Source organism: Xyrauchen texanus, chromosome 34, assembly GCF_025860055.1.
Source record: "Xyrauchen texanus isolate HMW12.3.18 chromosome 34, RBS_HiC_50CHRs, whole genome shotgun sequence".
Taxonomy (NCBI): domain Eukaryota; kingdom Metazoa; phylum Chordata; class Actinopteri; order Cypriniformes; family Catostomidae; genus Xyrauchen; species Xyrauchen texanus.
In genome coordinates, this window is record NC_068309.1 from 36,248,596 (window position 1) to 36,275,396 (window position 26,801).

At 38.5% G+C, this 26,801-nt stretch overlaps 1 protein-coding gene across 1 annotated transcript in view; it reads left to right on the top strand.

The window, feature by feature from the left end:
* Positions 1-908: 908 nt before the first annotated feature.
* Positions 909-26,801, top strand: part of gabra6b (gamma-aminobutyric acid type A receptor subunit alpha6b) — a 60,855-nt gene continuing 34,962 nt past the window's right edge. Inside the window, exons 1-7 of the mRNA XM_052103849.1 lie at positions 909-1,089; positions 1,192-1,310; positions 3,039-3,106; positions 4,408-4,628; positions 6,363-6,445; positions 6,535-6,678; positions 7,241-7,393. Coding sequence (XP_051959809.1) covers positions 1,055-1,089; positions 1,192-1,310; positions 3,039-3,106; positions 4,408-4,628; positions 6,363-6,445; positions 6,535-6,678; positions 7,241-7,393 — 823 coding nt within the window. The 5' untranslated portion in view covers positions 909-1,054. The remainder of the gene's footprint in view (positions 1,090-1,191; positions 1,311-3,038; positions 3,107-4,407; positions 4,629-6,362; positions 6,446-6,534; positions 6,679-7,240; positions 7,394-26,801) is intronic.

The following is a 26,801-nucleotide window of genomic DNA, read 5'->3' on the forward strand; positions in this document are numbered from 1 at the left end:
TATAATGTGGTTCTTGCTATCAGTTAGTTGTGCGAGGATGTCGCGGAGTATGTTTCCATGGTAACGTGCTCAACAAGCCACATTATAAAATGCACAGATTAACGGTTTCATATGTGGAGGAAACTGAGATTCGTCCTCCGCCGCCCGGATTGAGACGAGTCAGTACGCCACCACGAGGACATAGAGTGCATTGGGAATTGGGCTTCCATATTGGGAGAAAAAAGGGGAGAGAAAAAAATTCAACATTTATATATATATATATATATAAGTATATATTTCAGTAAGCATCCACAGCATGGATTTAGTTAGGCTTTAAAATGTTGTTCATTAATAAGTCATAATCAAACATTATATAACAGGATGAGAAGTTAATGCACATTCAAATATGAATGTGCAAATATGTGAATCAAACTTTAATGACATTTCTATTTAAACGTGTACTGTAAACAGTGGTAACCTGCGATTCTTAACTTAAGGAGCTATTTCTACTCGATCTAACCCTTACAATGAGTTGAATGGTGTTAAATGATATTTTTGACTTGAATAAAACCAGTTAACTTTGATTTTACCACATGAAGCACGTTTTTAGGTAAACATTTGTTTCAGTGTAGTTTAAGAGATCTATTAAGCATCATGTCATGTGTACATTAATAAAAGTTGTTTCAAAGGGTTCCCCACACCTGTAAAGACAAATAATACAAAATACAATTATCTAACGCCCCATCTCTTGTGTAAACTCTAACATCAGAACATTTAAGCTTTCCCAGTCAAACCTATCTGGATCGTTTCCCTCTAATCTCTCCTAATGCTTTATTCGATCATTGTCAATGTCCTCTGGTCGCTTCTCCGCCTCTTTAACAACACTTTATTTTTCCATTAGAGCGCGAACAAGCGCAACCGCACTGGAGAACTCCGGCAAGACTTTACGCATAAAAGCTTCAGGATATACGCACACTAGTCCTATCGCACCAGCTCCTCTAGCACACTGAGTTATGGGATGTACAAATCAAACCAGTTGACAAGGGGACACTTGGTTAGAGAGTGCGCATAAAGTATGGCTTGGATACGCACATGTTTTCTCTTATCTTGGTAAGTAAAGTGACTTTTAAATCTGACTTTGCGTGCGTGTTTATTGTTCTGCTTTGCTTATTGAGTGTGAACAGTGGAATTTAAGTAGGATTGTGTTTACAGTGTCGGACATGTGTTGGCGAATCCGCCAGCTGAGACGAAGATTTATTTGGATAACATTACGCGCATTTTGGATAGATTATTAGATGGATACGACAACAGACTACGACCTGGATTTGGAGGTAGTGTAAATACTGTTTCTGGAATAATTTGACATGTTCAAGAGTTATTTTAGTGCTAATTTCAAGTGAACAAAATGTTTAATTGTGCTGTTAGTAACTTGGGACTTTGTGTTTTGGACATCCATTAAGTTCTCCATTTGTAAATTGAACCAACAAAACTTGAACTTTTTCATTTAAACTGAAATATTTTGTTATTAAAAGTGCTTTGTTTCTTATTTAAAGTGCATTATGACTGATTATTAATCATAAAGTATAACCTTAGTCCAAAATACTTATTAAGATTCTTATATTTGTATTAAAAATAATAACTTAATGTGTGATTTTCATGAAACCTGTCCAGAAAATGTTCTGGTATGTAGGCTAACAACATGTGTGTGTGTGTGTGAGCGTGTATTTATCACTTTGTGGGGACCAAATGTCCCCATAAGGATAGTAAAACCCGAAATTTTTGACCTTGTGGGGACATTTTGTCGGTCCCCATGAGGAAAACAGCTTATAAATCATACTAAATTATGTTTTTTGAAAATGTAAAAATGCAGAAAGTTTTCTGTGAGGGTTAGGTTTAGGGGTAGGGTTAGGTTTAGGGGATAGAATATAAAGTTTGTACAGTATAAAAACCATTATGTCTATGGAAAGTCCTCATAAAACATGGAAACACAACATGTGTGTGTGTGTGTGTGTGTGTGTGTGTGTGTGTATATATATATATAATTATTATTAGCAGTAGTAGTATCCACATAAAGAAAATGAATCATTTAGGATCATTAAGATTTTTTGCATTGTGACATTATTTTCAAGCACATTTTACCCCCAATTCTCATTACTCTCATATGTCCAGATGTCTTTCTTTGACTATTCCCATTGTTTTTAATGATTATTATCTTTAATGTTTTACCGTATAACTGTATTAGAGTAAAAGATGCTGTTATACAAAGATTTTTTTAAAATTAAATCTAGTGAAAATTAAAGGCAGTACAAGGGAGGATTATTATGATGTATAAATACTTACAAAATTAATTGCGGTAATGAAAATATCGTAACAACCATCTTTTTTTCCATTGCGGTAATGAAAATATCGTAACGGCCATCTTTTTTTTCCATTGCGGTAATGAAAATATCATAACGACCATATTGTTTTTGCATTGCGGTAATGAAAATAACGTAACAACCCTTTTTTTTTGTTTTGCATTGCAGTAATGAAAATATCGTAATGACCATTTTGTTTTTGCATCTTTTTTTCCATTGCGGTAATGATAATATCGTAACAACCATTTTTTTGGTTTTATATTGCAGTAATGAAAATATCGTTACGACCATATAGTTTTTGCATTGCGGTAATGAAAATATTGTAACGACCATCTTTTTTGGTTTTGCATTGCAGTAATGAAAATATCGTAACGACCATATTGTTTTTGCATTGCGGAGATGAAAATATTGTAACGACCATCTTTTTTTCCATTGCGGTAATGATAATATTGTAACGACCATTTTTTTGGTTTTGCATTGCAGTAATGAAAATATCGTAATGACCATCTTTTTTTTGCATTGCGGTAATGAAAATTGTGAATGCAAAATAATGTCACAATGTAAAAAATCCTAATGGCACAAAAATTAGGCTTTCTTTTTATAATCAGAATATTATTTATCATAATTTTTAATTATTATTAATCACCCTAATGACGTCCTTTTATTTTTTGCATTATTTTATGTTTAAAACAACAATGCTAGGTCCTGTCACAGAGGTTAAAACGGACATCTTTGTCACCAGCTTTGGTCCTGTATCTGATGTTGAAATGGTATGTGAGTTAAAACATTTATGTATATACATGCATATAAACAAAAATCCACTTTAATTGTATGTTTTCTTTGCCCACTGCTATAGTCATGATGATCCAAGGCTTCATTATTCTGACATTTGGGCAGGATGTCATTATAGCAGCTTAGGCATTTTAATCTGTTTGACAATCCCTGACAGTAAGGGTCCCAGCTGAGCTGAGCTGAGCTTCCTCTGTTACACACTACACTATTTTTCTACAGTGTCCAAAGCCACCTCGCTTGCCATGTGATACACTGTGACAATCCGAAAGACAGTATAGATAAGTCTCTGCCAAGATTAGTTGGGGGGAAAAAATCATGGCGGAGTGAATACATGCCAGCTTGAATCAGATATATGTACGATAAGACTTTACTGATGCATTTGTCGTAAAAGTATTGTGGGTTAATGTTAAAGGGTAGTTGACAAATGGTCAAGGACATCAAGATTTTACTTTATAATGTGTGAGGGTGTTTCTTCAACTTTGAGACCTTTCATGTCCCAGAGGTTGCTTTTAATAGCATGACCAGATTTCAACTTTTAAAATAAAACTGTTAAATGAGGGTCACATTAAAACTGACTTAATTTAATTTTGGTACTTTTTAAATGCCTTGTCCCAGACCCAGACTTACAATGTTAAACTATAAAATCCAATATAAAAATCCAAATGATTATATGATTTATAAAATGTTATTATACAAATATGAGATAATTGATGTTTAAAAAAGCAAACAAAGAAAATTCAAAGTAAATTTCACTTGTGTCCAGAATATATTTATTGGGCATCATTTCCAATCAAGCCAAATATAGTGAATATATAGTGTTAATTGAGGATATATAAAATGTTAGCTATGAAATTGTCTGCCACTTTATTTAAATAAAAAAAGAAAAGGTAATTTCCAGCACAGAATTCTATTAAACACAATACAGAATTTGAGATGTGCTTGAAATGAAAAAGGTTGGGGATTTTCATGACTTTCCGAAAAAAAAAAAAAAAAAATATATATATATATATATATATATATATATATATATATATATATATATAAAATTAGAAATTGAGGAGAAGTTTTTGAATCTACTAGTTCACTTCAATGGTCCTGAATGTGACAAATACATTTTTAAAAGTACATATATTTCACATACTCTCTCATATAGTTTCTGCACATGGCAATTTCTGTTTGATTTGTTTCGAGTTAAACTAATATACAGATTTGAAAATTAAATGATGTATATGACTACCCTTGCATATTAAAAAAAAACTCTTTAAAAATAATTTCTCAGGAATACACAATGGATGTGTTTTTCCGGCAAACGTGGATCGATGACCGGCTGAAATTTGAGGGCCCCATTGAAATCCTGCGACTCAACAACCTCATGGTCAGCAAAATCTGGACTCCAGACACATTCTTCCGAAATGGCAAACGCTCCATTTCACACAACATGACCACTCCCAACAAGCTGTTCCGCATAATGCAGAACGGAACTATCCTCTACACCATGAGGTAACCGGCATGCCAAACCATTTGTCCTCCAAGTCAAAGATGGACTGCACACTTGCTTAAAATGAAATGAAAAACCTCATGACACTTTCTTTCTTAACATTTCATGTAAAGATACAGTGGATTCTATTGTATACTTCAACTATACCATGGAACGGTAATCTGTTTGGGAAAAAAGGTATTATGCAATATAAAGTGGCCACTTAAACCACACTTTATTTTATCCTTTAACTCTGGGGCATTTTTGGGCTGCAATTTGTTACACTCAAATTTAAAAGCTCACCATTTACACATACTGTAGACTAATTGCCACCCAAATAATAACAAATATAAATATTTAACTTATTCATAAATACTGTAATATTATATGTTTACAATCTTATGATGAATAGAATGTAATTATTATTATTTTTTTATTTTTTTTGTCGTAAATTTGTATGTAATTCTGGTACAGTTCACTCCATCCCCATTCATAAATTCTTATTTTATTCCACTAGAAGCAAATACAATATTATTTTTTCCTCTGCCCCTTCCATCACAAAATGCAAATCTGAAAGGTGTGGTGGTGTTCTAATGCATTTTAGCCCTCACAGATGTGCTCGTCCATAGACATTCAGTTGAATTTTCATTTCATGCACCACCCCATTTCTTCATCGAATATCACGGCCTCTGAGTGGACTAGAAGCTCAATCTAGGTGTCATTAGAAAGCTGAGGCTGTTATGCTGTGACATTTACATCAGTAGTTGATAACATATATTTCAGATAATTTGTTTAGCATGTTTTTTCTGCTGGACCACATTTTTAACTATCTCACAGTAAAAAAAATTGTAATTGAAGAAGTTAAAGAAAGATAGCACAAGCCCAATTTTAACCTTGTGCAACCCCAAGCCCACATATCTGGACATTGCGTTTTGGCTTTGGTATACACAATGCATAATTTAATTTAAACCAACTGATCTCAGTTCAAGAGACTCTGTGCTGTCAGTAAAGGGTTCAACTTTCAGTCATGTGACTTGTGATGTGACTAAACAACATGGCGCAGATCACAGCGGAGTTTGTGTTTGGTTGAAACGCCAACAAAACTACATCTGGTAAGAAACGTAATTACGTTTTTATATTGAAACCCGTTTGAGTCAAAAGATTGGAGTCTCTAGTTTCATCCGCTATGCCATTTTTAACATTTGAGAGATTGTTTCGGGAAACGGCATACTGTTTAACACAATGACCACATTCGTGGACGGTATGCTCATTTTAATTTAAAACATCCAATATTCACAGTGCATTATCACATTGAGTATCAGTGCATACAAAAGCTTGAAAAATTGTGCTTTCAGAGTCTATATACAGAGTTAGGATGAAAATAAGGTGCATTTTGAACTGTACTGAGCCCAGTGCAGAAAGACAGCACACTGGAGGTTAAGTCATTCACTAAATTGGGAGCAAGAGAGCATCCTATAGCTCTCTATACAGCTAAGTGCATTCAATCCAAACTTCAGTTTCAGGCTACAGATGATGTTTGGACCACTCAACATGTTTGGTAGACATGGGACAATGATCATCAGTACATAGATTCTATAGCTTGGCATGACACTTGCTTTGATACTTTGTTACCAGATATAATGATATTTGTAAGTGTGACTAAGGTGCTCAAACTTTTAGAGGCGGCTGTATAAGGAGCTAGACAAAATCACTTGTTGTTCCACACAAATTAAATGTGGTTCTTTATTTGTTTCCAGGTTAACCATCAATGCCGAGTGCCCCATGCGATTGATAAACTTTCCAATGGATGGACATTCATGTCCGTTAAAATTTGGCAGCTGTAAGTCTTTAATTTAAAAAATGGCGCATGTTTCCTTTGAATGGATTCAATGGAATAATTGACTTACTTTGGTTCAATATCTCAAACAGATGCCTACCCCATGAGTGAGATTGTATACACATGGAAGAAGGGGCCATTATTCTCAGTAGAAGTACCTCAAGAGAGCTCCAGTCTGCTACAGTACGATCTGATCGGACAGACAGTGTCCAGTGAGAGGCTCAAGTCAAACACAGGTATGAATTTAAGAGATATATTCTGGTGAAAATGGGGAGGGGTGCGCTTTCAAAGGTTTGCTCTAAAGCTTTATTGCAAAAAAAATCTGAGAGCTTTTCTTTACAGCATCCTCTTTCAATCTCTTTTAAATCTACTTTTCAGTTGGATAACTACATTTGCATTTTATTGGTTTAAATTAATCTTAAAAGTGGATTTGTTGAATGTGAATGTTTTCAAACGAGTTCTTCTATGTGTCTTGAATGCACTTCTGGGAGGTTGTTACATAACGTGCCCATGTACAGTACTTTTCTTTTTTTACTGTAATCAATTTTTATGTTAAACTTTAAATGAATGTTTACATGTAAAGTATATAATCCCTCAGTTACTAGGAGGCATGAATAATAATTCTGATGAAAATATCAAAATGCTGTTTAGATGGAGTATAGCATGAAACACAACAGTACATGTTGACTTCTTAAAAGTATTTCATGCCAACTGGCCTTCTACAGAATACAGTTTCTGCTGTGTGTTCAGCAGGCTTGTACAGGGACTCTCAATGTCACTGTTGTTTGTCTCTTGTAGGTGAATACATCGTCATGACTGTATACTTCCACCTGCAGAGAAAGATGGGTTTCTTCTTAATTCAGACATACATCCCATGCATCATGACAGTGATCCTTGCACAGGTTTCCTTTTGGATCAATAAAGAGTCCGTACCTGCCAGAACTGTGTTCGGTAAGCCATTGCTTTTACTTCATTAACTGATCATCTGTTATGCCAGGGTGATTTGTATTTGTAAACATAAAGTGTGCACATACTCTGAAATTTATGATATCAGTGTACAACATCCAAAACGTAAATCCTTATGAATCAATTTAGAGACGTACAGATCTTTACAAATCCTCTGATGACTGATCAACACTGATATTAAAGAGTTAGTTCACCCAAAAATGAAAATTCCCTCATGATTGAATCACCGTTAAGCCATCCCAGATGTGTATGACTTTCCTTCTTCAGCAGAACAGAAGTGAAGATTTTTATAAGCACATTTCAGCTCTGTTTATCCATACAATGCAAGTGAATGAGTGCCATCAGTCTGCTGTCTATTTGATGGTCCAAAAGTCATATTTATATATTATAAAAGTAATCCACATGACTACAGATGATCAATTAATGTATTCTGAAGCAAATATTTGTGTAAAAATATATAGATGATTTGTTAACATCATGGAGCTAAAAGTGATGGTGCGTTTACGTGAGGAATAAACATCACGAACGAGCGTTTTGTCATTTCAAACAGCATCCCAGTACTGGCCAGAAGTTATGATTTAAAGTTAAAAACATTTTAATTATTGACTTTTTTATTACACAACCTATCGGTTTGCTTCAGAGGACATTCATTGATTGACTGGAGTCTTGTGGATTACTTATGCTGCTGAAATATGACTTTTGGACCGTCAAACAGCCAGCAGACTGATGGCACCTGTTTACTTGCATTGTAAGTATAAACTGAGCTGAAATGTGCTCATAAAAATCTTCATTCTGGTTCTGGTGAAGAAGGAAAGACATTCACATCTGGGATGGCTTAAATTGAGTAATTCATGAGAGAATAAAATTGTTTGGGTTAACTAATCCTTAAAGGTGCTTTTTTTTTTTTTTTTTTTTTTGTTCATGGAAATGTGTGCAGATATATTACTAAAATATAATAAAGAGATATTACTGAAATGAGTGTTCTCACCTGTCTCTGTGACAGCTCTAGACTTTGTAAATAGCAAACAAAAATGATGCTTTTGACATGTCAATCATTTTGCATGTTCTCATAGTGTTGTAGATGCAGCGAATTATTGAGACATACTGCCATTTTTAAGCCATGTTGTTTATAATAGTTGTCAGTTGAGGGCGCTATGCTTTGCTGCTGTTGTTTTCAACAACCGTTTCTGCATAATGTTGGCCTCAATAAAGTTCATTTGGTGTCGTTGTAGTGTGGGGTTTTAGAAAGAGGGGGCGTGGCTAATCCACAGTCTCGTGGAAGTAGAATGGCTAAAATCACTTACAGCATCTTCAAGTGCGTTTACATGCTGATAAAAACCAAAAATCAACTTATTCACATATTATTATATGGATTATTCTGTTTTCAATGTCAAAATGGGAACAGTCATGGGCACAACACACCCAAAGATTGGATAAATTGGTAAGAACTTCGTTAAAGGTGTTTCCATTTTAATTTTGATTAAAAATTTTAATCGACTGACAGCACTATTTATTACTACAATAATGGAAAGCGTTTAAAGCGTTTACATGACCTTACACTTTGTCAGCTTATAACGCATAATCAGTGTAGGATCACACATGTATATGCGCTCATTGCCAGAATTGTGAGCATACCTCTGTAGGTGAACCAGTTCAATACTCAGACGTGATCCCATAACGGGAATTTATAAGTAGATGATGGAGAAACTTTGTCCAAGAAAGATAGTTTAATGGCAAATTTATTTCTATACAAATTCTAGATAAGACAAGTAAAATAATAATCATTTAAACACTTTATATAGCGAATTTAATTATCAAAGCTTAGAAATAATTTAATTCAAATCAATTTCATAGTTACACCATCAATGTAACTATGAAATTGTTATATTGCAATATTGAGTGTTTTACTTATTTACTGATAAAATAAAATGAAATTTACTGATATAATGTCAAATTAATATGCATCAATGATGACATTAAACATATTTTATTGATCTCAATTATTCTGTACACGAAACAAAACAAAAACATTCCTTAAACTCTTTGACTCTTTGAAAATCTTTGATCCTTAAAGGGGAGAAAAAGTATGTCTATTGTTCATGTTTAAGGCTTTATGTATTAGATGCCGTCAATAATACATTGATATTAAATTGTATTGATGCAGTGTATTTACAAACGTACGAAAAACTACAAACATTTGTGTTTGTCCTATAACCATACTATATGTACAAATACGTCTCGGGTTACTTAAGTGTAACCACTGTTCCTTGATAAAAGCGGAACGAGATGCTGAGCTGATTTAGTGCTTTGGGAACGTCCAAAGCGCTAAATCAGCGCAGCATCAACGTGTAGCTTTTTGATAGGGAACCTACAAATACTAATGGAATGATGTTGGTTATGCATACAAAACTGGATTTAAAGGAATTCATGTTCATTATAATGGGAGAACAACTTACAAGAAGTCATTGACTCTGTTCCAAAACCTAGTAACGTACCTAAGAAGTCAGCAGTTTTAGGAACCATAGGAGTGCCCTCAACGAGAAGGCTATTTAAAAAGTAGGCAGCAACATTCTAAGACACCTTCTTTTGATCAAATACTAAAGCAGTATGATATGTATACTTCACAGAGATGGTGGTCCAAAATGCAATGCAACAAGATTAGTGAAAAAAATGTATCCACGATGGTGCATGTAGTGAGAGAAATGTCGATTCAAAATAAACGTTGTTTTTCAATACCAAAAGGTATCAATGAAAAGTAGTTTAATCTAATTAAAACATGAATACTTCAACAAATATTTGATTGAGCTATGTATTTGGGTGCTATATTGTTGTGATGGTTACACTATTCCATCATTAGCTTAGCAACATGCTAACACAAAACTTCTGAAATCAATTGCAAGTTGAGTGCTAGTTGTATAACGCACATGTTGCTGCCTATATTGAGCGTTCTGACTCAACTACTCTGTTTAGATGCTGCCTTAAAAAGTACCTTCCTATGTAGGCAACAGACACCAAGGCAGCTCACTAGGTTTTGGGAAAGAGCCATAGAAACGGAAAGGAAGTGTTTGCATTTACCATATATGAACAGACTCGTCTATGTTGAAAAGTTGTGAGTTGCTAGACTGATGCTGAAAGTGCACATCGAAAGTGTTCCAACATAAATATTCCTTTCTTCATCTAAACGAGAGGAACCCAGATGAACTTGCTAAGCAGTCATTTAGAACTTGGTGAGATGATATACATTTCATTTCACGTTTTTATGTAGATATTATTCTGTTTCATTATCTTAATGCACTCTTCTTGGCAGATGTTGGTAATGGTCCTAAATCACTTAAAGTGTCTTGGCCCCTGTTCTGTGCTGGTTAAGGATAAAAGCAAACCTACTGAAAGCTTCTACTTTTCGTTATTCTGTTTGTTCTGTTGAATGGGTAACATAGTCAGAAGGGTAACACAGAAACTCAAGTAAATTCATCCCACTTTCCGATGTGAAAAGAAGAGGATGCTGATGATATTGGGTTTAGCTTTACTATATACTAAAATGTATTATGCATCCATCAGCTGTAAAGTGGAAAAGTGATTCAGTGGCCTTGGTTAGGGAAGTATATTTCTCCATAGGATAAAAAAAACAACAACAACTATCCAACCAACAAACCAAAACATTTAAAAATGTGACATAAAGACAAAAGTACAAGACTGGGCACATAAAATCTTTTATGAGGGAATTTTTCATCCCACGAAGCATCGCAAATGACATTTTCAAACAATGGTATAATATAAAATGTTGTTTTAAAGACATTGATTGTAAGTAAATAAAAATAAAATAAAAACAACAAAAAACTATATATTCTAAGTTTATTGCAAAATATTCTAATATAAAGTAGTTTGAGACTGTATAGGAAGACTTGAGTACATAATTCGCACTGCTGAGCTCTTTTGCTTTGATATCCGCTTACATAATAACAGCCACTTCTCTGATTGGTGGATCTCTCTTTGGAATTATGGGTAGTGTAGTTCTTCACTGGGAGATTGCAAACGGAATACCATTTTAAAAGAAATTGTTTAAATTGGTGGGTCTGTGTTGAAAGGTTTATACATTATCGCTAAACATTAAATTCTCTATTGAGAAAATGAATAGTATTTTTACTTTCGGAACCTCTCTGTTTAACTTTATAGCCTTGGAAACAAAGAACTGTTTTATTTTGTCCTCCTGATGGTTTTGTGCAGGGTCTGATTAATTTGATGGACTTGAGTGAAGCATCTGTCTTCTGGACTCCCACTTGTGTTTCAATGGGCCCATTAAAATGAGCTTTTTGGGCAATTAGGAGTGTATTAATCCATAAACTGCATCTAAGGATTTCTCTTGATGATAAAACATATCGCCAGGAAACTATTTAAGCCCTTGCCAGCTGTCAAAACACACTGTCACAGTCAAAGATGTCAATCTAGAGAAAAACAAGCAAATACAAAAATTGTGCTGACAGACGCAAAAACATGTCCTATGTGAACGGATCCTGACAGCATTTGTGGCGTAATATTGATTACTGGAAAAATTATTTTGACTCTTTTGTTAAAAAAAGCAAAAATGTGGGTTACGGTGAGGCACTTACAATGGAAGTTAATGGGGTCAATCCATAAACTTTAAAATACTCACTATTTCAAAAGTATAGTCAAAAGATATACATGAACAATATGCGTATTAACATGATTTTACTGTGTTAAAATCACTTACTAAACTTTTCTGTGTAAAGTTATAGCCAATTTTACTACTTTGTTGCCATGATAATGTTATGTCAACAAACCCTAAATTGACTGAAAAAAATTACGATTTAAACAACTTCACAGCTCAAATAATACATGAGTTATAACAGAAAAATTAATGCAAGTGCTTTTATAAAATTATAATCTTCACATTTCTTTTTTAAACCCGCCAAAAATTGGCCCCATTCTCTTCCATTGTGTCATGAATGATTAATGAGGCAGACGAGGAGATTCGGATCCAAACGCAGTTTTGAACTTTATTGAACCAAAACACCAAATGAACAACCCACGATGGGGAAAAGAAACATAAACTAAATAAGCTGACCAAGGTGGACACGAACAGGGCACTAGGGAGAGACGCACACGCCAGGACAACATCAAACAACGATCGACGAAGACTGGACAAAGACACGGGGTATAAATACATAAACAAGGGAAAAAGGGGCCAATGAACGAACAGAACTCAAACAAGATAATAAGGTGATTAACAGAAGCAAACGGCAAACTAATGAGGGCAGGTGAAAACAACGACAGGTAACACGAACGCTAACAGAGGACTATGGAGTTACATAAGGGACTAAAGTGAAAACTAAGAAGTGCAAAAGTGACAAGATGGAAAACAAGAGGGCAACAGTGAAACAAGACAGGGTAACCATAACAGAGCCCCCCCCCTAAAGGATCGGCTTCCAGATGATCCTTAACAACAAATAACAAAAGACAAAAACCCACAAGAACAACATGAGGGCACCAGGGGCAAACAGACAGTACAAGTGGGCACATGGGCAGACAGGCAGACCAGGGGGGCACACTGGGCTGGCAGGAACTCCGGGGGGCACAGAGGGCAAGACAGGCAGGTCCGGGAGGTGCTAGGGGCAGATAGGAAGTCCGGGGGGGAAATGAGACAGTCCACGAGGGCACGAATGAAGGTGAGACAGTCCACGGGGGCACAAGTGGAGATGAGGGTTAGGGGGCCAGGGAGGTATCGACCGGGCAGGGACAGGTTTTGATGGTCTGGGAGCTGGCCACCGGGCAAGGACAGGTTTGGGGAACCTGGGAGGAGGCCACTGGACGGGGACTGGGTCAGGAGGCCTGGAGGGAGGACTCAGGACAGGAACAGGGTCAGGAGGCCTGGGTGGAGGCCACAGGACAGGGACTGGATCAGGGGGCCTGGGGAGAGGCCACGGGACTGGGGCTGGGTCAGGAGGTCTGGGGAGAAGCCACAGGACAGGGACTGGGTCAGGGGGCCTGGGAAGAGGCCACAGGATGGGAACAGGGTCAGAAGCCCCGGGAGGAGGCCACAGGATAGAGGCCGGCTTTGGTGGCCTGGGAGGTGGTCGTGGGCCAAGGGCCGGTTCAGGGGACCTGGGAGATGACCACAGGACAGAGGCCGGTTTTGGTGGCCTAGGAGATGGAGTGGCCACAGGGGAGGCCGGCGGAGCCGCGTGAGGCGGAGCCAAGGAGGACCTCTGAGGCGGAGCCGAGGGAGGTGATGGCACAGAAGGCCCAGAAGGCGGAGCTGAGGGAGGCTCAGGAGGTGGAACCGAAGGAGGCTCAGGAGGCGGAGCCGTCGAAGGCTTGAGTGGATCGAGAGGCGGAGCCGGAGGAGGCTCGGGAGGCGGAGTCATAGGAGGCTCGGGAGGCTCTGAGGGCGGAGCCGTCGAAGGCTTGAGTGGCTCGAGAGGCGGAGCCGTAGGAGGTTCAAGAGGCTCTGGGGGCGGAGCCGTCAAAGGCTTGAGTGGATCGAGAGGCGGAGCAATAGGAGGCTTTGGAGGCGGAGCCGTAGGAGGCTCTGGGGCGGAGCCGCAGGAGGCCCCGTAGGCGGAGCTGCAGGAGGCTCAAGAGGCTCTGGGGGCGGAGCCGTAGGAGGCTCAAGAGGCTCTGGGGCGGAGCCGTAGGAGGCTCGGGGGGCGGAGCCCTGGAAGGCTCGAGAGGCGGAGCCCTGGAAGGCTCGAGAGGCTTGAGGGGCGGAGCCCTGGCAGGCTCGAGAGGCTTGAGGGGCGGAGCCCTGGAAGGCTTGAGAGGCGGAGCTCTGGGAAGCTCGGGGGGCGAAGCTCTGGAAAGCTTGGGAGGCTTGAGAGACGGAGCCCTGGAAGACTCGAGACACTTGAGGGGCGGAGCCCTGGAAGACTCGAGAGATTTGAGAGGCGGAGCCCTGGAAGGCTCGAGGGGCGGAGCCCTGGTAGGCTCGAGAGGGTTGAGAGGCGGAGCCCTGGAAGGCTCGAGAGGCTTGAGAGGCGGAGCTCTGGGAAGCTCGGAGGGCGGAGCTCTGGAAAGCTTGGGAGGCTTGAGAGGCGGAGCCCTGGAAGGCTCGATGGGCTTGAGGGGCGGAGCCCTGGTAGGCTCGAGAGGCTTTTTAAAAGGCGGAGCCCTAGAAGGCCCGAGAGGCTTGAGAGGCGGAGCTCTGGGAAGCTCGGAGGGCTGAGCTCTGGAAAGCTCGGGAAACTCGGACGGCGGAGCTCTTGAAAGCTCGGGAAACTCGGAAGGCAGAGCTCTGGAAAGCTCGGGAAACCCGGAGGGCGGAGCTCTGGAAAGCTCGGGAAACTCGGATGGCGGAGCTCTGGAAAGCTCGGGAAACTCGGATGGCGGAGCTCTGGAAAGCTCGGGAAACTCGGAAGGTGGAGCTCTGGAAAGCTCGGAAACTTCGGAAGGCGGAGCTCTGGAAAGCTCGGGAAACTCGGAGGGCGGAGCTTCCGAAAGCTCGTTAAACTCGGATGGCGGAGCTCTGGAAAGCTCGGGAAACTCGGAAGGCGGAGCTCTGGAAAGCTCGGGAGGAGCTGGCTCTTGGACGATCGAGGCTTCTGGTGCTGGCTCTTGGACGGTCATGGCTACTGGCACTGGCTCTTGGACGGTCATTGCTTTAGGCGCTGGCTCTTGGACGGTCACGGCTACAGGCGCTGGCTCTTGGACGGTCGAGGCTACAGGCGCTGGCTCTGGGACGGTCGAGGCTACAGGCGCTGGCTCTGGGACGGTCGAGGCGACAGGCGCTGGCTCTGGGACGGTCGAGGCGACAGGCGCTGGCTCTGGGACGGTCGAGGCGACAGGCGCTGGCTCTGGGACGGTCGAGGCGACAGGCGCTGGCTCACTGACCTCCGAGGCGACAGGCTCCGGCTGGGTCACCATGGCATGCGCCGGCCTGGGCTCGCTGGGCTGAGGGCGGCGCCAAGGGGGTTTAGGGCACGGGCGGAGGCTGGCGGAGGCTGGAGAGCAGAGACCTTTCCCCTTCTCCTCCTCCTCCGGGCTGAGGCGACTGGCGAAGCTGGGAAGCTGTTCCTGGTCAGCGTGGCTTCAGGCTTGTTGACCGTGGCTGGCAAGGGTTCAGGTTCAGCTGACCGTGGCTGGCGAGGGCACAGGCTCGCTGACCGGGACAGGCGTGGGCTCAGGGGCAGGCAGAGGGTCTCCACTGTTGATGGGATGCTCGCTAGTAGGGTCAGCCTCTATGTAGTCCAGAAGACTCCAGCCGGGCGTTGGCAGTGGCGCCCGCTCCCTAAGCGAGGGTTCAAGTTGTCCCTGAAGAAAACCGTCAGCATTTCGTCCGGGAAGTTGGTTAGGTTCAGCCAGGGGAGGAAGTTGAGGACGTGGTCTACTATTGGGCGGTCTTCTTGTTTCAAGTTGAGCAACCGGTTGCTGGCCCAAAGAGCTGCTGGATCCATGATGTTGGTCGATCGTTCTGTCATGAATGATTAATGAGGCAGACGAGGAGATTCGGATCCAAACGCAGTTTTGAACTTTATTGAACCAAAACACCAAATGAACAACCCACGATGGGGAAAAGAAACATAAACTAAATAAGCTGACCAAGGTGGACACGAACAGGGCACTAGGGAGAGAAGCACACGCCAGGACAACATCAAACAACGATCGACGAAGACTGGACAAAGACACGGGGTATAAATACATAAACAAGGGAAAAAGGGGCCAATGAATGAACAGAACTCAAGATTATTAAGATAATAAGGTGATTAACAGAAGCAAACGGCAAACTAATGAGGGCAGGTGAAAACAATGACAGGGAACACGAACGCTAACAGAGGACTATGGAGTTACATAAGGGACTAAAGTGAAAACTAAGAAGTGCAAAAGTGACAAGATGGAAAACAAGAGGGCAACAGTGAAACAAGACAGGGTAACCATAACACATTGTAAGTGCCTCACTGAAACCTCAATATTTGCTTTTTAAAAGAAAAGGATGTATGGTTATGTTATATATGAAACATGTTTGAGTAGAATTTACAGTAAAACGTGACCAGTATGGGGTGCAATCTGATTACAATGTAATTTTTTTATTGTATTCTAATTACTTTTATAGACAAAAGTAGTTTAACACGTTACATTTAAAATTCTTGTAATCAGATTACAGTAACTAACTTTTAAATAAGTTAATAATTTTTAAGTACATAACTTGGATTACCCATTTATATATATATATATATATATATATATATATATATATATATATATATATGACAAATGAACAAGATGGAAAATTGACAGTATTTTTATCTCTTAAATTGGCTTGTTTTCCCTAACAATCCATTATTGGTTGCCTTTTAATATCCAGCGCTTCGTTTCGCAAATTTAAGCTGATCGTAGAGACCATTGGCGCCAATGGTTTCTACGATCTACTTAGGCTTACGATGCTTTTGGGAAATGCTGCCGAGACTTATAATGTACAGTTTGACTTGTTGATTCAAGCTTCAGGAGTTCAGTTTTATTGGGATGTGTTTATCTTGAAGACAAAGTCACAACTATAGTATAAAAATGGCTTTCTTTGAGCGAGGTGTCAGAAATCTCATTTCTGCAAGCAAACAGCAGATAGGTGAGTAACTTAGTGTGTTTTTCACTTCTGTCAGAGGTGAAAGTTTGAATCCTGTGAAAGGAGATGAGAAAGAAGTGTAATACAGTGTCATAATAAAAGAAGTGAGAGGTTCTGACAAATGTCTTGCTTTAGAGAGAGAGGGGGAGATGGATAGGCAGAGGCACTTATTGTCCACATCCATTGTAGATGTTCTACATCAGAATGTCCCTTCACTAAAAGCTCAAATAACCCAGAGCATTTGCATTCGGACTACCTTTTTTCCTCTTAAAAGCATGCTTTTGCCCCCAGCACTCTTGAATTTGTGCCTTTGCTTTCCCTACCATTTTCCTTTTCTCGCTAGCTACATATCCTTCCGTAAAAGGTGTAAAATCTAGATATTAACCTATGATTTGTGGTGGGAGTTGAAGATTCAACGAGGTCTTAAATGACAAAGTAGAGACCAAGAACTCCATACAGTATATATTTATCTGTGGAAGACATCAGTTTGTTAAGAGCTCCAAGAGCTTGTAAATTAGCTATGTAGATATTTAATGTGTATGAGCTTCATGACTAAGAGTTTGAGGCAGCTAATTGACCTATTCAAGCATTTGTAAAAAGCTGTATGAAAAAAGCACATGCTTGAGGGGGACCATGCTGTATTATGCATCTATCATATTGCTTTAGCTAGCTAAGAATAAAACTGGTTTTATTTATTTAGCCAGTGTAGTAGTCACTTTCAGTGAATAAAACTCATCATAGGGATGTGGCCTTCAGACATATTGTACTATTCTAATATGTAGAATATAAGAGTGGAGGAAAAGGCTTTTATGTAAGCAATCTATTTCAGTGTTTCTCTGCTGGTTTTCTTTCAGAGTCCAGATTTTACATTGGACATTCAGTGTCAATCAATTATATAAAGTATGTGTAATCAAATCAGGCTTATAATAGGTTATGCTTTATTCACAAATTACTCATCACGGAAAGCAGGTGGAATAATTTAATTGTATTAACAAAAAAAGGGTGAATGTGTAAACTTTCTAGTAATCTTGCGATGAACAATACTGGTCCCACTTTATATTAGGTGTCTTAACTACTATGTATTAACATTAAAATCCATACATCACAGTTGCTGCTACTGAGGTCGAGGTACAGCTAGGTGTAGGTAAAGGGTAAGGGTTGGTTTTGGGTTAGGTCAGGGTTAGGGGTTAGGTGAAGGCAATAATATTTTAACAAATAGAGCACTCATCCCTCCTATGGAAGCTTTCTACCCCTCTTTTTGGTCATCCCCATATGGGGGGACTTGAAACATGGTCTCTCTGTCAAGAGTACAGGGAGATGTGGTTCTCAATGTCTGACTAATAAATAAAGAGTTAAATAACCCCTATATATATATATATATATATATATATATATATATATATATATATATATGTCTGTGTGTATTTCTTTTTGATTTTACCTCAAAGTATCTTTTTAGAACTTTAATAAATCATGTGTGTCCCATGGGACTTGAACCCTGGTCTTGTCAGTTCAGTGTAAAAAGACAGATAATCACCTAAAAAAAAACCTACCCATGAATGCAAATGGTAGGATAAATGTCAAATGCAAAGAAAATAAAACGGTTTCAAAGGAACTATTTTTACCCTTGCATAGATGGAGAATAATAGATGGGGCACATACTCTATGTTACCGCAGGTCTGGAATAAAAGTGTAAAATAAATATATAACATAATAAATATATCATATTAATAAGCCGATATAGAAAAAATTGCTAAAATAAGTGTTAAAAATATTAGAAAATACACTGAAAATTATTACACACACCAATGTAAAACACACTTGGTGAACAATTCCATTGTCAATAAATAAGTGAAGCAATAAATACATAAATAAATAGAGTCAAGAAGTCAATAAATCAATTTTATTCTCGCTTTACCATCATATAATCATCATGTTGAATCACCATCAACAAAACAGTCTGTTAGGGTTATGGTTAGGTATAGGGTGGGGGTTGGGTATAATTTAAACTCCTTAACAATCCATTTTTATCTCAAATTAAACCCAACATCTTATAATCCTCACATTGAATCACCCTCAAGCAGTTAATGTTATGGTTCAAATTAGGTTTAGATTTGGGGTGAGTATTATTTAAACACCTCACCACACTATTTTTTTTTATCAGGGTAAGGGTTAGGGGTTAGGTAATGGTAAATTACAAAAAACTAGATTATTTGTCAGAATAAATTCTCCACCATTGCGTGTCTTTGGCGTTTCCATGCATTCTTTGTGTTGTTTGGTTCTTGGCTCTTGGTCGAAAGTTCGTTCCGTTGATGTTTTGGACCTCTGTAAGACCGTATAGTTATTGTTTGTATGAATGATGAGGTTGGCTTTGAAGCGAGGCCTTCTCATGGGTGTGTGAACTAGTGAGAGTGACGAGGTTCCTCGGGACTTTGAGTACCGAGCTTCCTTGGACCTCACATGGATCTGGTTCCGACAAGATCCAGAGAAGACCACGTGGGAAGAGTCTGAGCAGAGAGTGCAGAAGGGACGAGAGAAGACGAGAGCAGCCTGAAGAGAGCGTGTTCTTCCTGTTAGGAAATATTTGAACTGAAATTGGCCGCATCCCCAAAGGTGTCCTGCGCCAATCATAAGTGACTTTTCAGAGTCACATGGTCAACTGGGCAGTCTTTTCCAACAGTTGATTTTATAGTCCTTTGTTTCAGATTCTTTTACAAAATTCCTGCTCAAAATAGTGCATATTTAATCATGAACTTTATATCTTGCAAATGGCACAAGAGGCATGCCATTCGTTGTCATCAGCTTTCTCTGTGTAACCAACCAAACCTTTACACATGACATTCTTTCATGGTTATTATACGTGTAGGTAACAAAACATGAAAATCCCTGGTTACAAATTATACTGGTTAATTCCTTGGTTATACAACATTGATAAAACATTAGACACATTTTAAAGAGGTACATCAGGCTATAATCATTAATTTGTCAGTTATACAAGTTACCACAGTTCAAAGCAATTGTCATAATTTTCTAGCAAGACCAGGTCTTGTATAACTCATGGATTTAAATGCATTCTGTATATTTTAGAAGGTTAAATCTGTAAAGTACTGTGACTGTGTAGAATGTTCTTGGATTAAGATGAAATGTGTTAGTATTAGATTAGTGCAAATCTGATGGTCTTTTGGAAACCTTTCAAGGAAAAGTTTGCTTTAACTTTGTGTGGAATTTCAGAAGGTCATGCTGAGGGCCGTTCTGACCAATGACCCTTTTTGCTTTAAATTAGGTTGTGTCTTGGCCATTTTATTGTCCAAAGACAGGCCTTCAGTAGGAAGTTGATGCTTGGTCTGTTTTCCTATATTCAAATCATGTTGTTTCAATTCTTCTGCATGTATAAAACTACACTTAAGTACAAAGTTTTTAAAGACCGCTAATATAAAGAGGGTCCAATGACTAAGACTTGTCAATGCTAATTGTAAGTCAGAGGGTGATTTTTTTCCTTTTAATTGGTTTATTGACATTAATCAACCAAATGACCGGATTCACTTACATATTTTGGGACTTCCCACGAGACATGCCAGCTTAGGTAAGCATGTTTGATTACTGGTTCTGATTGCTGCTGCATGTGCAATACAGTGTGACCAAAAGCAATGTAGTAAGTTTTGTGAAAACTCCTGTGTAGCTACTGTTACTGCCGGAACATACTCTACGTAAGTATGTGAAAGCAGGCACTTCTAGCTACGCAAGCTCTGTTTTGTGTGTAGTTGCATTCCAAAATGAGTCAGACTGTAGTTCATAGCACAATGCAAGTATGGGTTACAATCTTTGCCTTGTCACATGGGGCTCTATATCGAGATTAGTTTGTCCTCTTCTGCAGTGAGTTTTCTCTTTCAAGTCAACGACTGTCATGGCGGAGCAACAGCTTGAAGAAAATGTTAAAGTTATAGTCATTATATTTATAACAACTTACCTAAATAATATTGACTCTATTGCCCCCTTGAGTACTTGGGTTTTTTCCGCCATGGTAAGAATGCACATAAGGCTTGTTCAACGGCAATGCTTTGGCCAAACACTCGCATCTGCGTTCACATTCTTACGTAAAGTAGGTTTTGGCTATTACTTCCCAACATTGATGTGTGGATTGATAAATGATACTATATGCTTTTGGTCATTAAGGCACAGTGTACATTTATTAATCTCTATTTGTAGTGAATTTTTATAACTGAGTCCTATTTGGCCCTTCCATATGGTTCATTTGTAATAGGCTCCTGTCTATACTGGGACCTAGTCATCCAGAATGAAGCTTTGTGCTTGCCATAAAATGTTGATGTCTCTATAAAGACATGGGCATGTTTCATTGTTACTGTCCTCATAACAGACTCTCTCTCCATCAAATGCACTCTCTCCTTGGGTGAGAACACGTATCTAATTCCAATCTGCTCGACCCATTGACCATGAGTCGCCCTATAGATCACCCAGCAGCCCAAAAAAAACAAAAAACACAACAAGCGCATTGTGGTGTGGAAAGCAGGTTAGATTGTATCTGCAGCACCTCTTGCCCCTAATATAACAGGTTTTGAGAAGGTGAGCATGATGTGGGCATCGATGCAAAAAGACAAAACAAGGTTTGTGCTGTTTTATTAATGGGAGATGTCTATGTGACTATCTTTGAGCGATGGTACTGTGCAGTCTGAAGGAGGATCACTGGCATTTTCTGAAGTACAAAATTTAATTGAAGTCCTTTTTTAGATTAAAAAATATGTAACGCTGTATTGCTGTTTGAAAATGTCAGAGAAAAGAAAGTGATTGAATCATACCTTATCTGAATATTCATACTTCGTGGCTACACATTTTGCAAAAAGTAGCCTGCCAAATTAGTAGGAAATGGCTAGTTTACACACATCAATGTATTGTCTTATTGTATGATTTAATAATAATAGTTATATACTGTTTCAGCAAACCCAGACTATTTTTCCATTGCTGTATATTGAGACCAAACTTTTTCAATGTAAACTCTAATGTTGTCATCACTAGAAAATAATTGCTGTCTTAATTAAACATCACTTGAAATGTAAGGTTTTGGGCTCATAAATCAAATATCTATGCTCCTTGAACAGTTGCAAGAACAATTATGTGAACCCATTGGAATGGCCTGCATTTGTGTATAAATTTGTCTTAAAATCTGAGATCTCAAAAAAGAGATCCCAGAAAACCCACGATCAAGAGTTGTTGCTTTGCTTTAAACTGGAATGGGTTACAAAATTATCTTGAAGAGCTTAGATATTCATCTGTCCACAGTTAGAAAAATATAAATGGAGGTGATTTAGTACTGTGGCTACTCTCCCTAGAAGTGGCCGTCTAGTCAAGATTACTCAAAGAACCCTAGAGTGACAGCTAAAGACTTGAAGGAATCATTGGAACTGGTTAACATCTCTGTTCATGATTCTAATATATGGAAAACTTTAAACAGGCATGGTGTCCATGGCAGGACACCATGCAGAAGCCTCCTTGACACTCCACAATGCTACTGTGAAAACATTTTGTGGACTGATGAAACTAAGGTTGAATTGTTTGTGAAGAACATGCAGTATGGCGTAAAAGGGTGCAACTGAAGTACAGGCATGTACTTTTATGTATTTCTGTGGAGAATTACGTTTACCTAAACATAAAGTCTAACCCTTTACCCAAACCCTAACCCTAACCTATTTTCAACAATATAAAAAAGCGAGAATATTTGTTTTTTTCTCCCTTTATCGGAATGCCCAATTCCCAATGCACTCTTAAGTCCTCATGGTGGCGTAGTGATTCGCCTCAATCCGGGTGGCGGAGGACGAATCTCAGTTGCCTCCATGTCTTAGACCACCAATCCGCACATCTTATCACATGGATTGTTGAGCACGTTACCTCAGAGACATTCTCCGTGGCATCCATGCACAACACACCATGCACCCCACCGAGAGCGAGAACCACATTATAGTGAACATGAGGAGGTTACCCCATGTGACTCTACCCTCCAAGCAACTGGACCAATTAGGTTGTTTAGAAGATGTGGCTGGAGTCACTCAGAACACCCTAGATTCAAAGTCACGACTCCAGGGGTGGTAGTCAGCGTCAATACTCGCTGAGCTACCCAGATCTGCCACAATAATTTTATTTGTAATATACTATTATAAAAGGGTGGGACACTTTTACCACACCTACACCTAAAGTTAACCATGACCCTTTCTTATCAGCACAAAAAAGTAAAAAAATATAAACGCAATCACAGTAATTTATTGTAAAAGATGGCAAAAAGCAGTACAAATGTAGTCTAAATGAAACTGCTGCATTAGATGTGCTTTCTGACGGCATACAATAGCTTTGTATGAGGTAGAGAGTGGATTGAAATTTATTAATCACAGTAAATCATCTCCTGATCTGCTCTGTGAAGATGTCATATCTCAATAAAACAAATAAAATGGGCCACAAGACACGTGAGAGCCAATGAACATTTGACATCACTGATGTAAACCTGCCGTAATGTTTCTTGAGGCGGTAAATGTTGCATGTTTAAATGTTAATTTCTCTAATAATAAGACTTAATATCTTATGTCATGCTGCTTTTGAAATTCTTATATGCTTATAAAATTAAACTCATGCCTTTGGCTCACCATGCATTAATTATATTTTTTAGCAAATGAAGCAACACTTAGAGATGCATAAATCTTTAGATGAAAACTAAATAAAAATAATCCATCATATTTTGGTCAAATCAGTTTGAGTCTCATAGGCTTTTCAGTTCTTATTGAACTAATGGCTGTTATTTATCCTGGAGCTGTGCCGTGGGACTTCATGCTGAGCTCTGGGTAAATGACCTATTCAACAGAACCCACATGCACCAATGGACCATGTGTCTCTACACTCTATTATGAAATAACTGTACACCCAGTGCTAAAATAGCCCTGCGACTAAAGGCTGAAACAGGTTTTACGCAAACACACGTACAGAGATGCGAGTGTTTGGCCACTGCATTGCTAATGGTCCGGTTGAAGATACATAACGTGTGTTCTTGTGTCAAGGGGTAATAGAGTTACCCTCAAACATCTGTGTCATTAAATTGGATGTGTTATTATTATGGTAAGTTACTTTAAATATACATTACTGACTATAACTTACTCAGCAATATTCTCTTCAAACTGTTGCTCTGCCATGACAGTAATGGACCTTAAAGAGAGAACTCCCCATAGAAGCAGACAGTTTCCACTAATGTCTGTTATAGCACCTCTTGTGGCAACACTGATAATGCAATGAATACTTGCGTTGTATTATTAATTGTGGTCTGACACATTTTGGAATGCAACTACAAATCGAGCGTTCATGTATTACATAGAGTATATTTCAGCTTTTAAATTAACCCTTCTATTATCTTAAAGTGGTCATGTCATGAGGAATCACATTTTAATTGATATTTTGACATCAGGTCTTTCTACTATAAAAGAAATGCCTCATTCTCTAATTCCGCGACTACCTTACATCGCTAGGTGTACATTAATTCATGACGCCTCTACAGCAAAAAACATCATGCCTACTTTTACATCAATGCATGCTCAGTGAGTATTGACACTTAACTACCACCCCTGGAGTCGTGACTTTGAATCTAGGGTGTGCTGAGTGACTCCAGCCACGTCTTCTAAACAACCTAATTGGCCCAGTTGCTTGGAGGGTAGAGTCACATGGGGTAACCTCCTCATGTTCACTATAATGTGGTTCTCGCTCTCGGTGGGGTGCGTGGTGTGTTGTGCATGGATGCCACGGAGAATGTCTCTGAGCACAACAAACAGGCCTATTGTGGTCTAACTATTCCTGAACACCAAAGGGGACCCATCTGGACAATTTTTAATTATTTTTGTATTTAAACATACACTATACAGGCATCTTTGACCACTTGATACATATCTCGTGCCACTTTTAAAAGATGCTGTGTCAAGTTAAAACTCTGAAGAGGAGAACCCACTCGCTGTCATTCAGCTGCTGCCTTTTGCTGTTTTGAGCACAGCCACTTCATGATGGCGTTCTTTTGCCCACCTGCACTATTTTTAACTGTTGTCGTATGAAAACATGAACTAGATGGACATCTTTGACCATTTTGATGCTTTTCCGGTGATGTGTGCATCAGTGCAGGATGATAATCTATGTGTGTTAGTCTTATTTTACCGTGCTTTGGACTATGTATGTGCACCATGTGAATGTGTCTTCTGCATATTTCAGCATGGATTGTGTGTTTTTGGTTTGCTTTTGAACCAGTCATAAAGCAATTCATGCTTTGCAAAGGAACTTTTATTGAAGGATGGGGCAGTTAAATACTCTTGGACCCGATGAAAAACAGTAAGTAAACGGTTTCATTCATAAATATGTCAAATATCATGACTGTTTGATAATTTATGGTGCTAACAGTGTTAACAGTTGTGCTTGAGATGAACAGTTTAATATATTCGGGTGCAATGTGTTGGATGTGCATTGTGTAAACCCTGATATGTAGTGTCATAATATTGTGGGTAGGAATGTGCCCAAAGTCGAAAAACCTATTAAGAAAGGCACGAATAATTACTTAAAAATGAATTACGGATTCATCCGAAATATAAAAATGTCTTTTCGACTGATAATCCAAGAAACACAAGCACAAAGCGACATTAAAAAAAATAAACGTATTCTAAATTACAACAAATTTATAAATCTGTGCAGCCAAGTGTAAACCTTATGAATGAAAATGTGCACGTTGTGATTTCAGATATTAATATCAGAAATACCAGGAGAAACCAAAGTTAAAAACATATTCCACTGTTAATGTGGCCAACAAATTCAGATTCATCTGGTAAGAAAACTTATTTAATTATAATTTAATCAAATAATAATTGTACAATAAAAGTAATAATAATAATAATTATCATTATTATTAGCCTATTATTAGGCTATTATTATGAGAAGGCATACACAAGGCATATTTTATTAATAGAAACTATAATCGTAAGAGTAAAATTCAACTTCCGGTTTAAGCCCGGTTCCATCCTAATACAGAGACAGATAATTTTGTCATATTTTGTCAGTTGTTCATTCTCTTTCCATTGAGTTTCAAATATGGCTGATTTGAGGGGCTGCATGATGTAAGCCAATCATAACAGTGGGCGTTAAAATGTTTACAAGGCACTTAGGCCAAAACCGAACATTTCAGACAGATGAGCAGATACAGGGTGGAAAGATAAAAAGCTATTAAAAAAAAAAAAAAGAGCATTTCATGACCCCTTTAAGAAACTGCACCCGCCATAATTCGGGTCATTTTTGACACTTATTGAAAACAATTAAAATTACATGAATTATTGATTAGTGCACAACAGCACTGAAGACCTACCTTAATGAAAATCATTTTTATAGTGGTCTCAAAGTGAAAAAAACTATAATTATATATATATATATATATATATATATATATATATATATATATATATATATATATATATATATTTTTTTTTTAATAATTGTAAAAAAATCTAATAAACTCTGCATTTGTTTTAGCATTTTATAATATCTTTGCTATATTACAACAGTTTCTGATTTAATCTGCTTGTAGAAAATGAACACTATACATTTTAGAGTATGCCTAATAAACAAATTAATCTCTATTGCTTTTCCAGCAGTCAAAATGGCCCATTTTGCATTTCCATTGCAACAAATCTATTCCTTCCAACTGATGTCAAACAATTTGGTCCAGTGTTACAGGGGTTTAGGAAGGTGCCGTAATAATTATTTCTGCCATCTAATGTTTAAGGAGACCTTAAGCCCCATTGTACC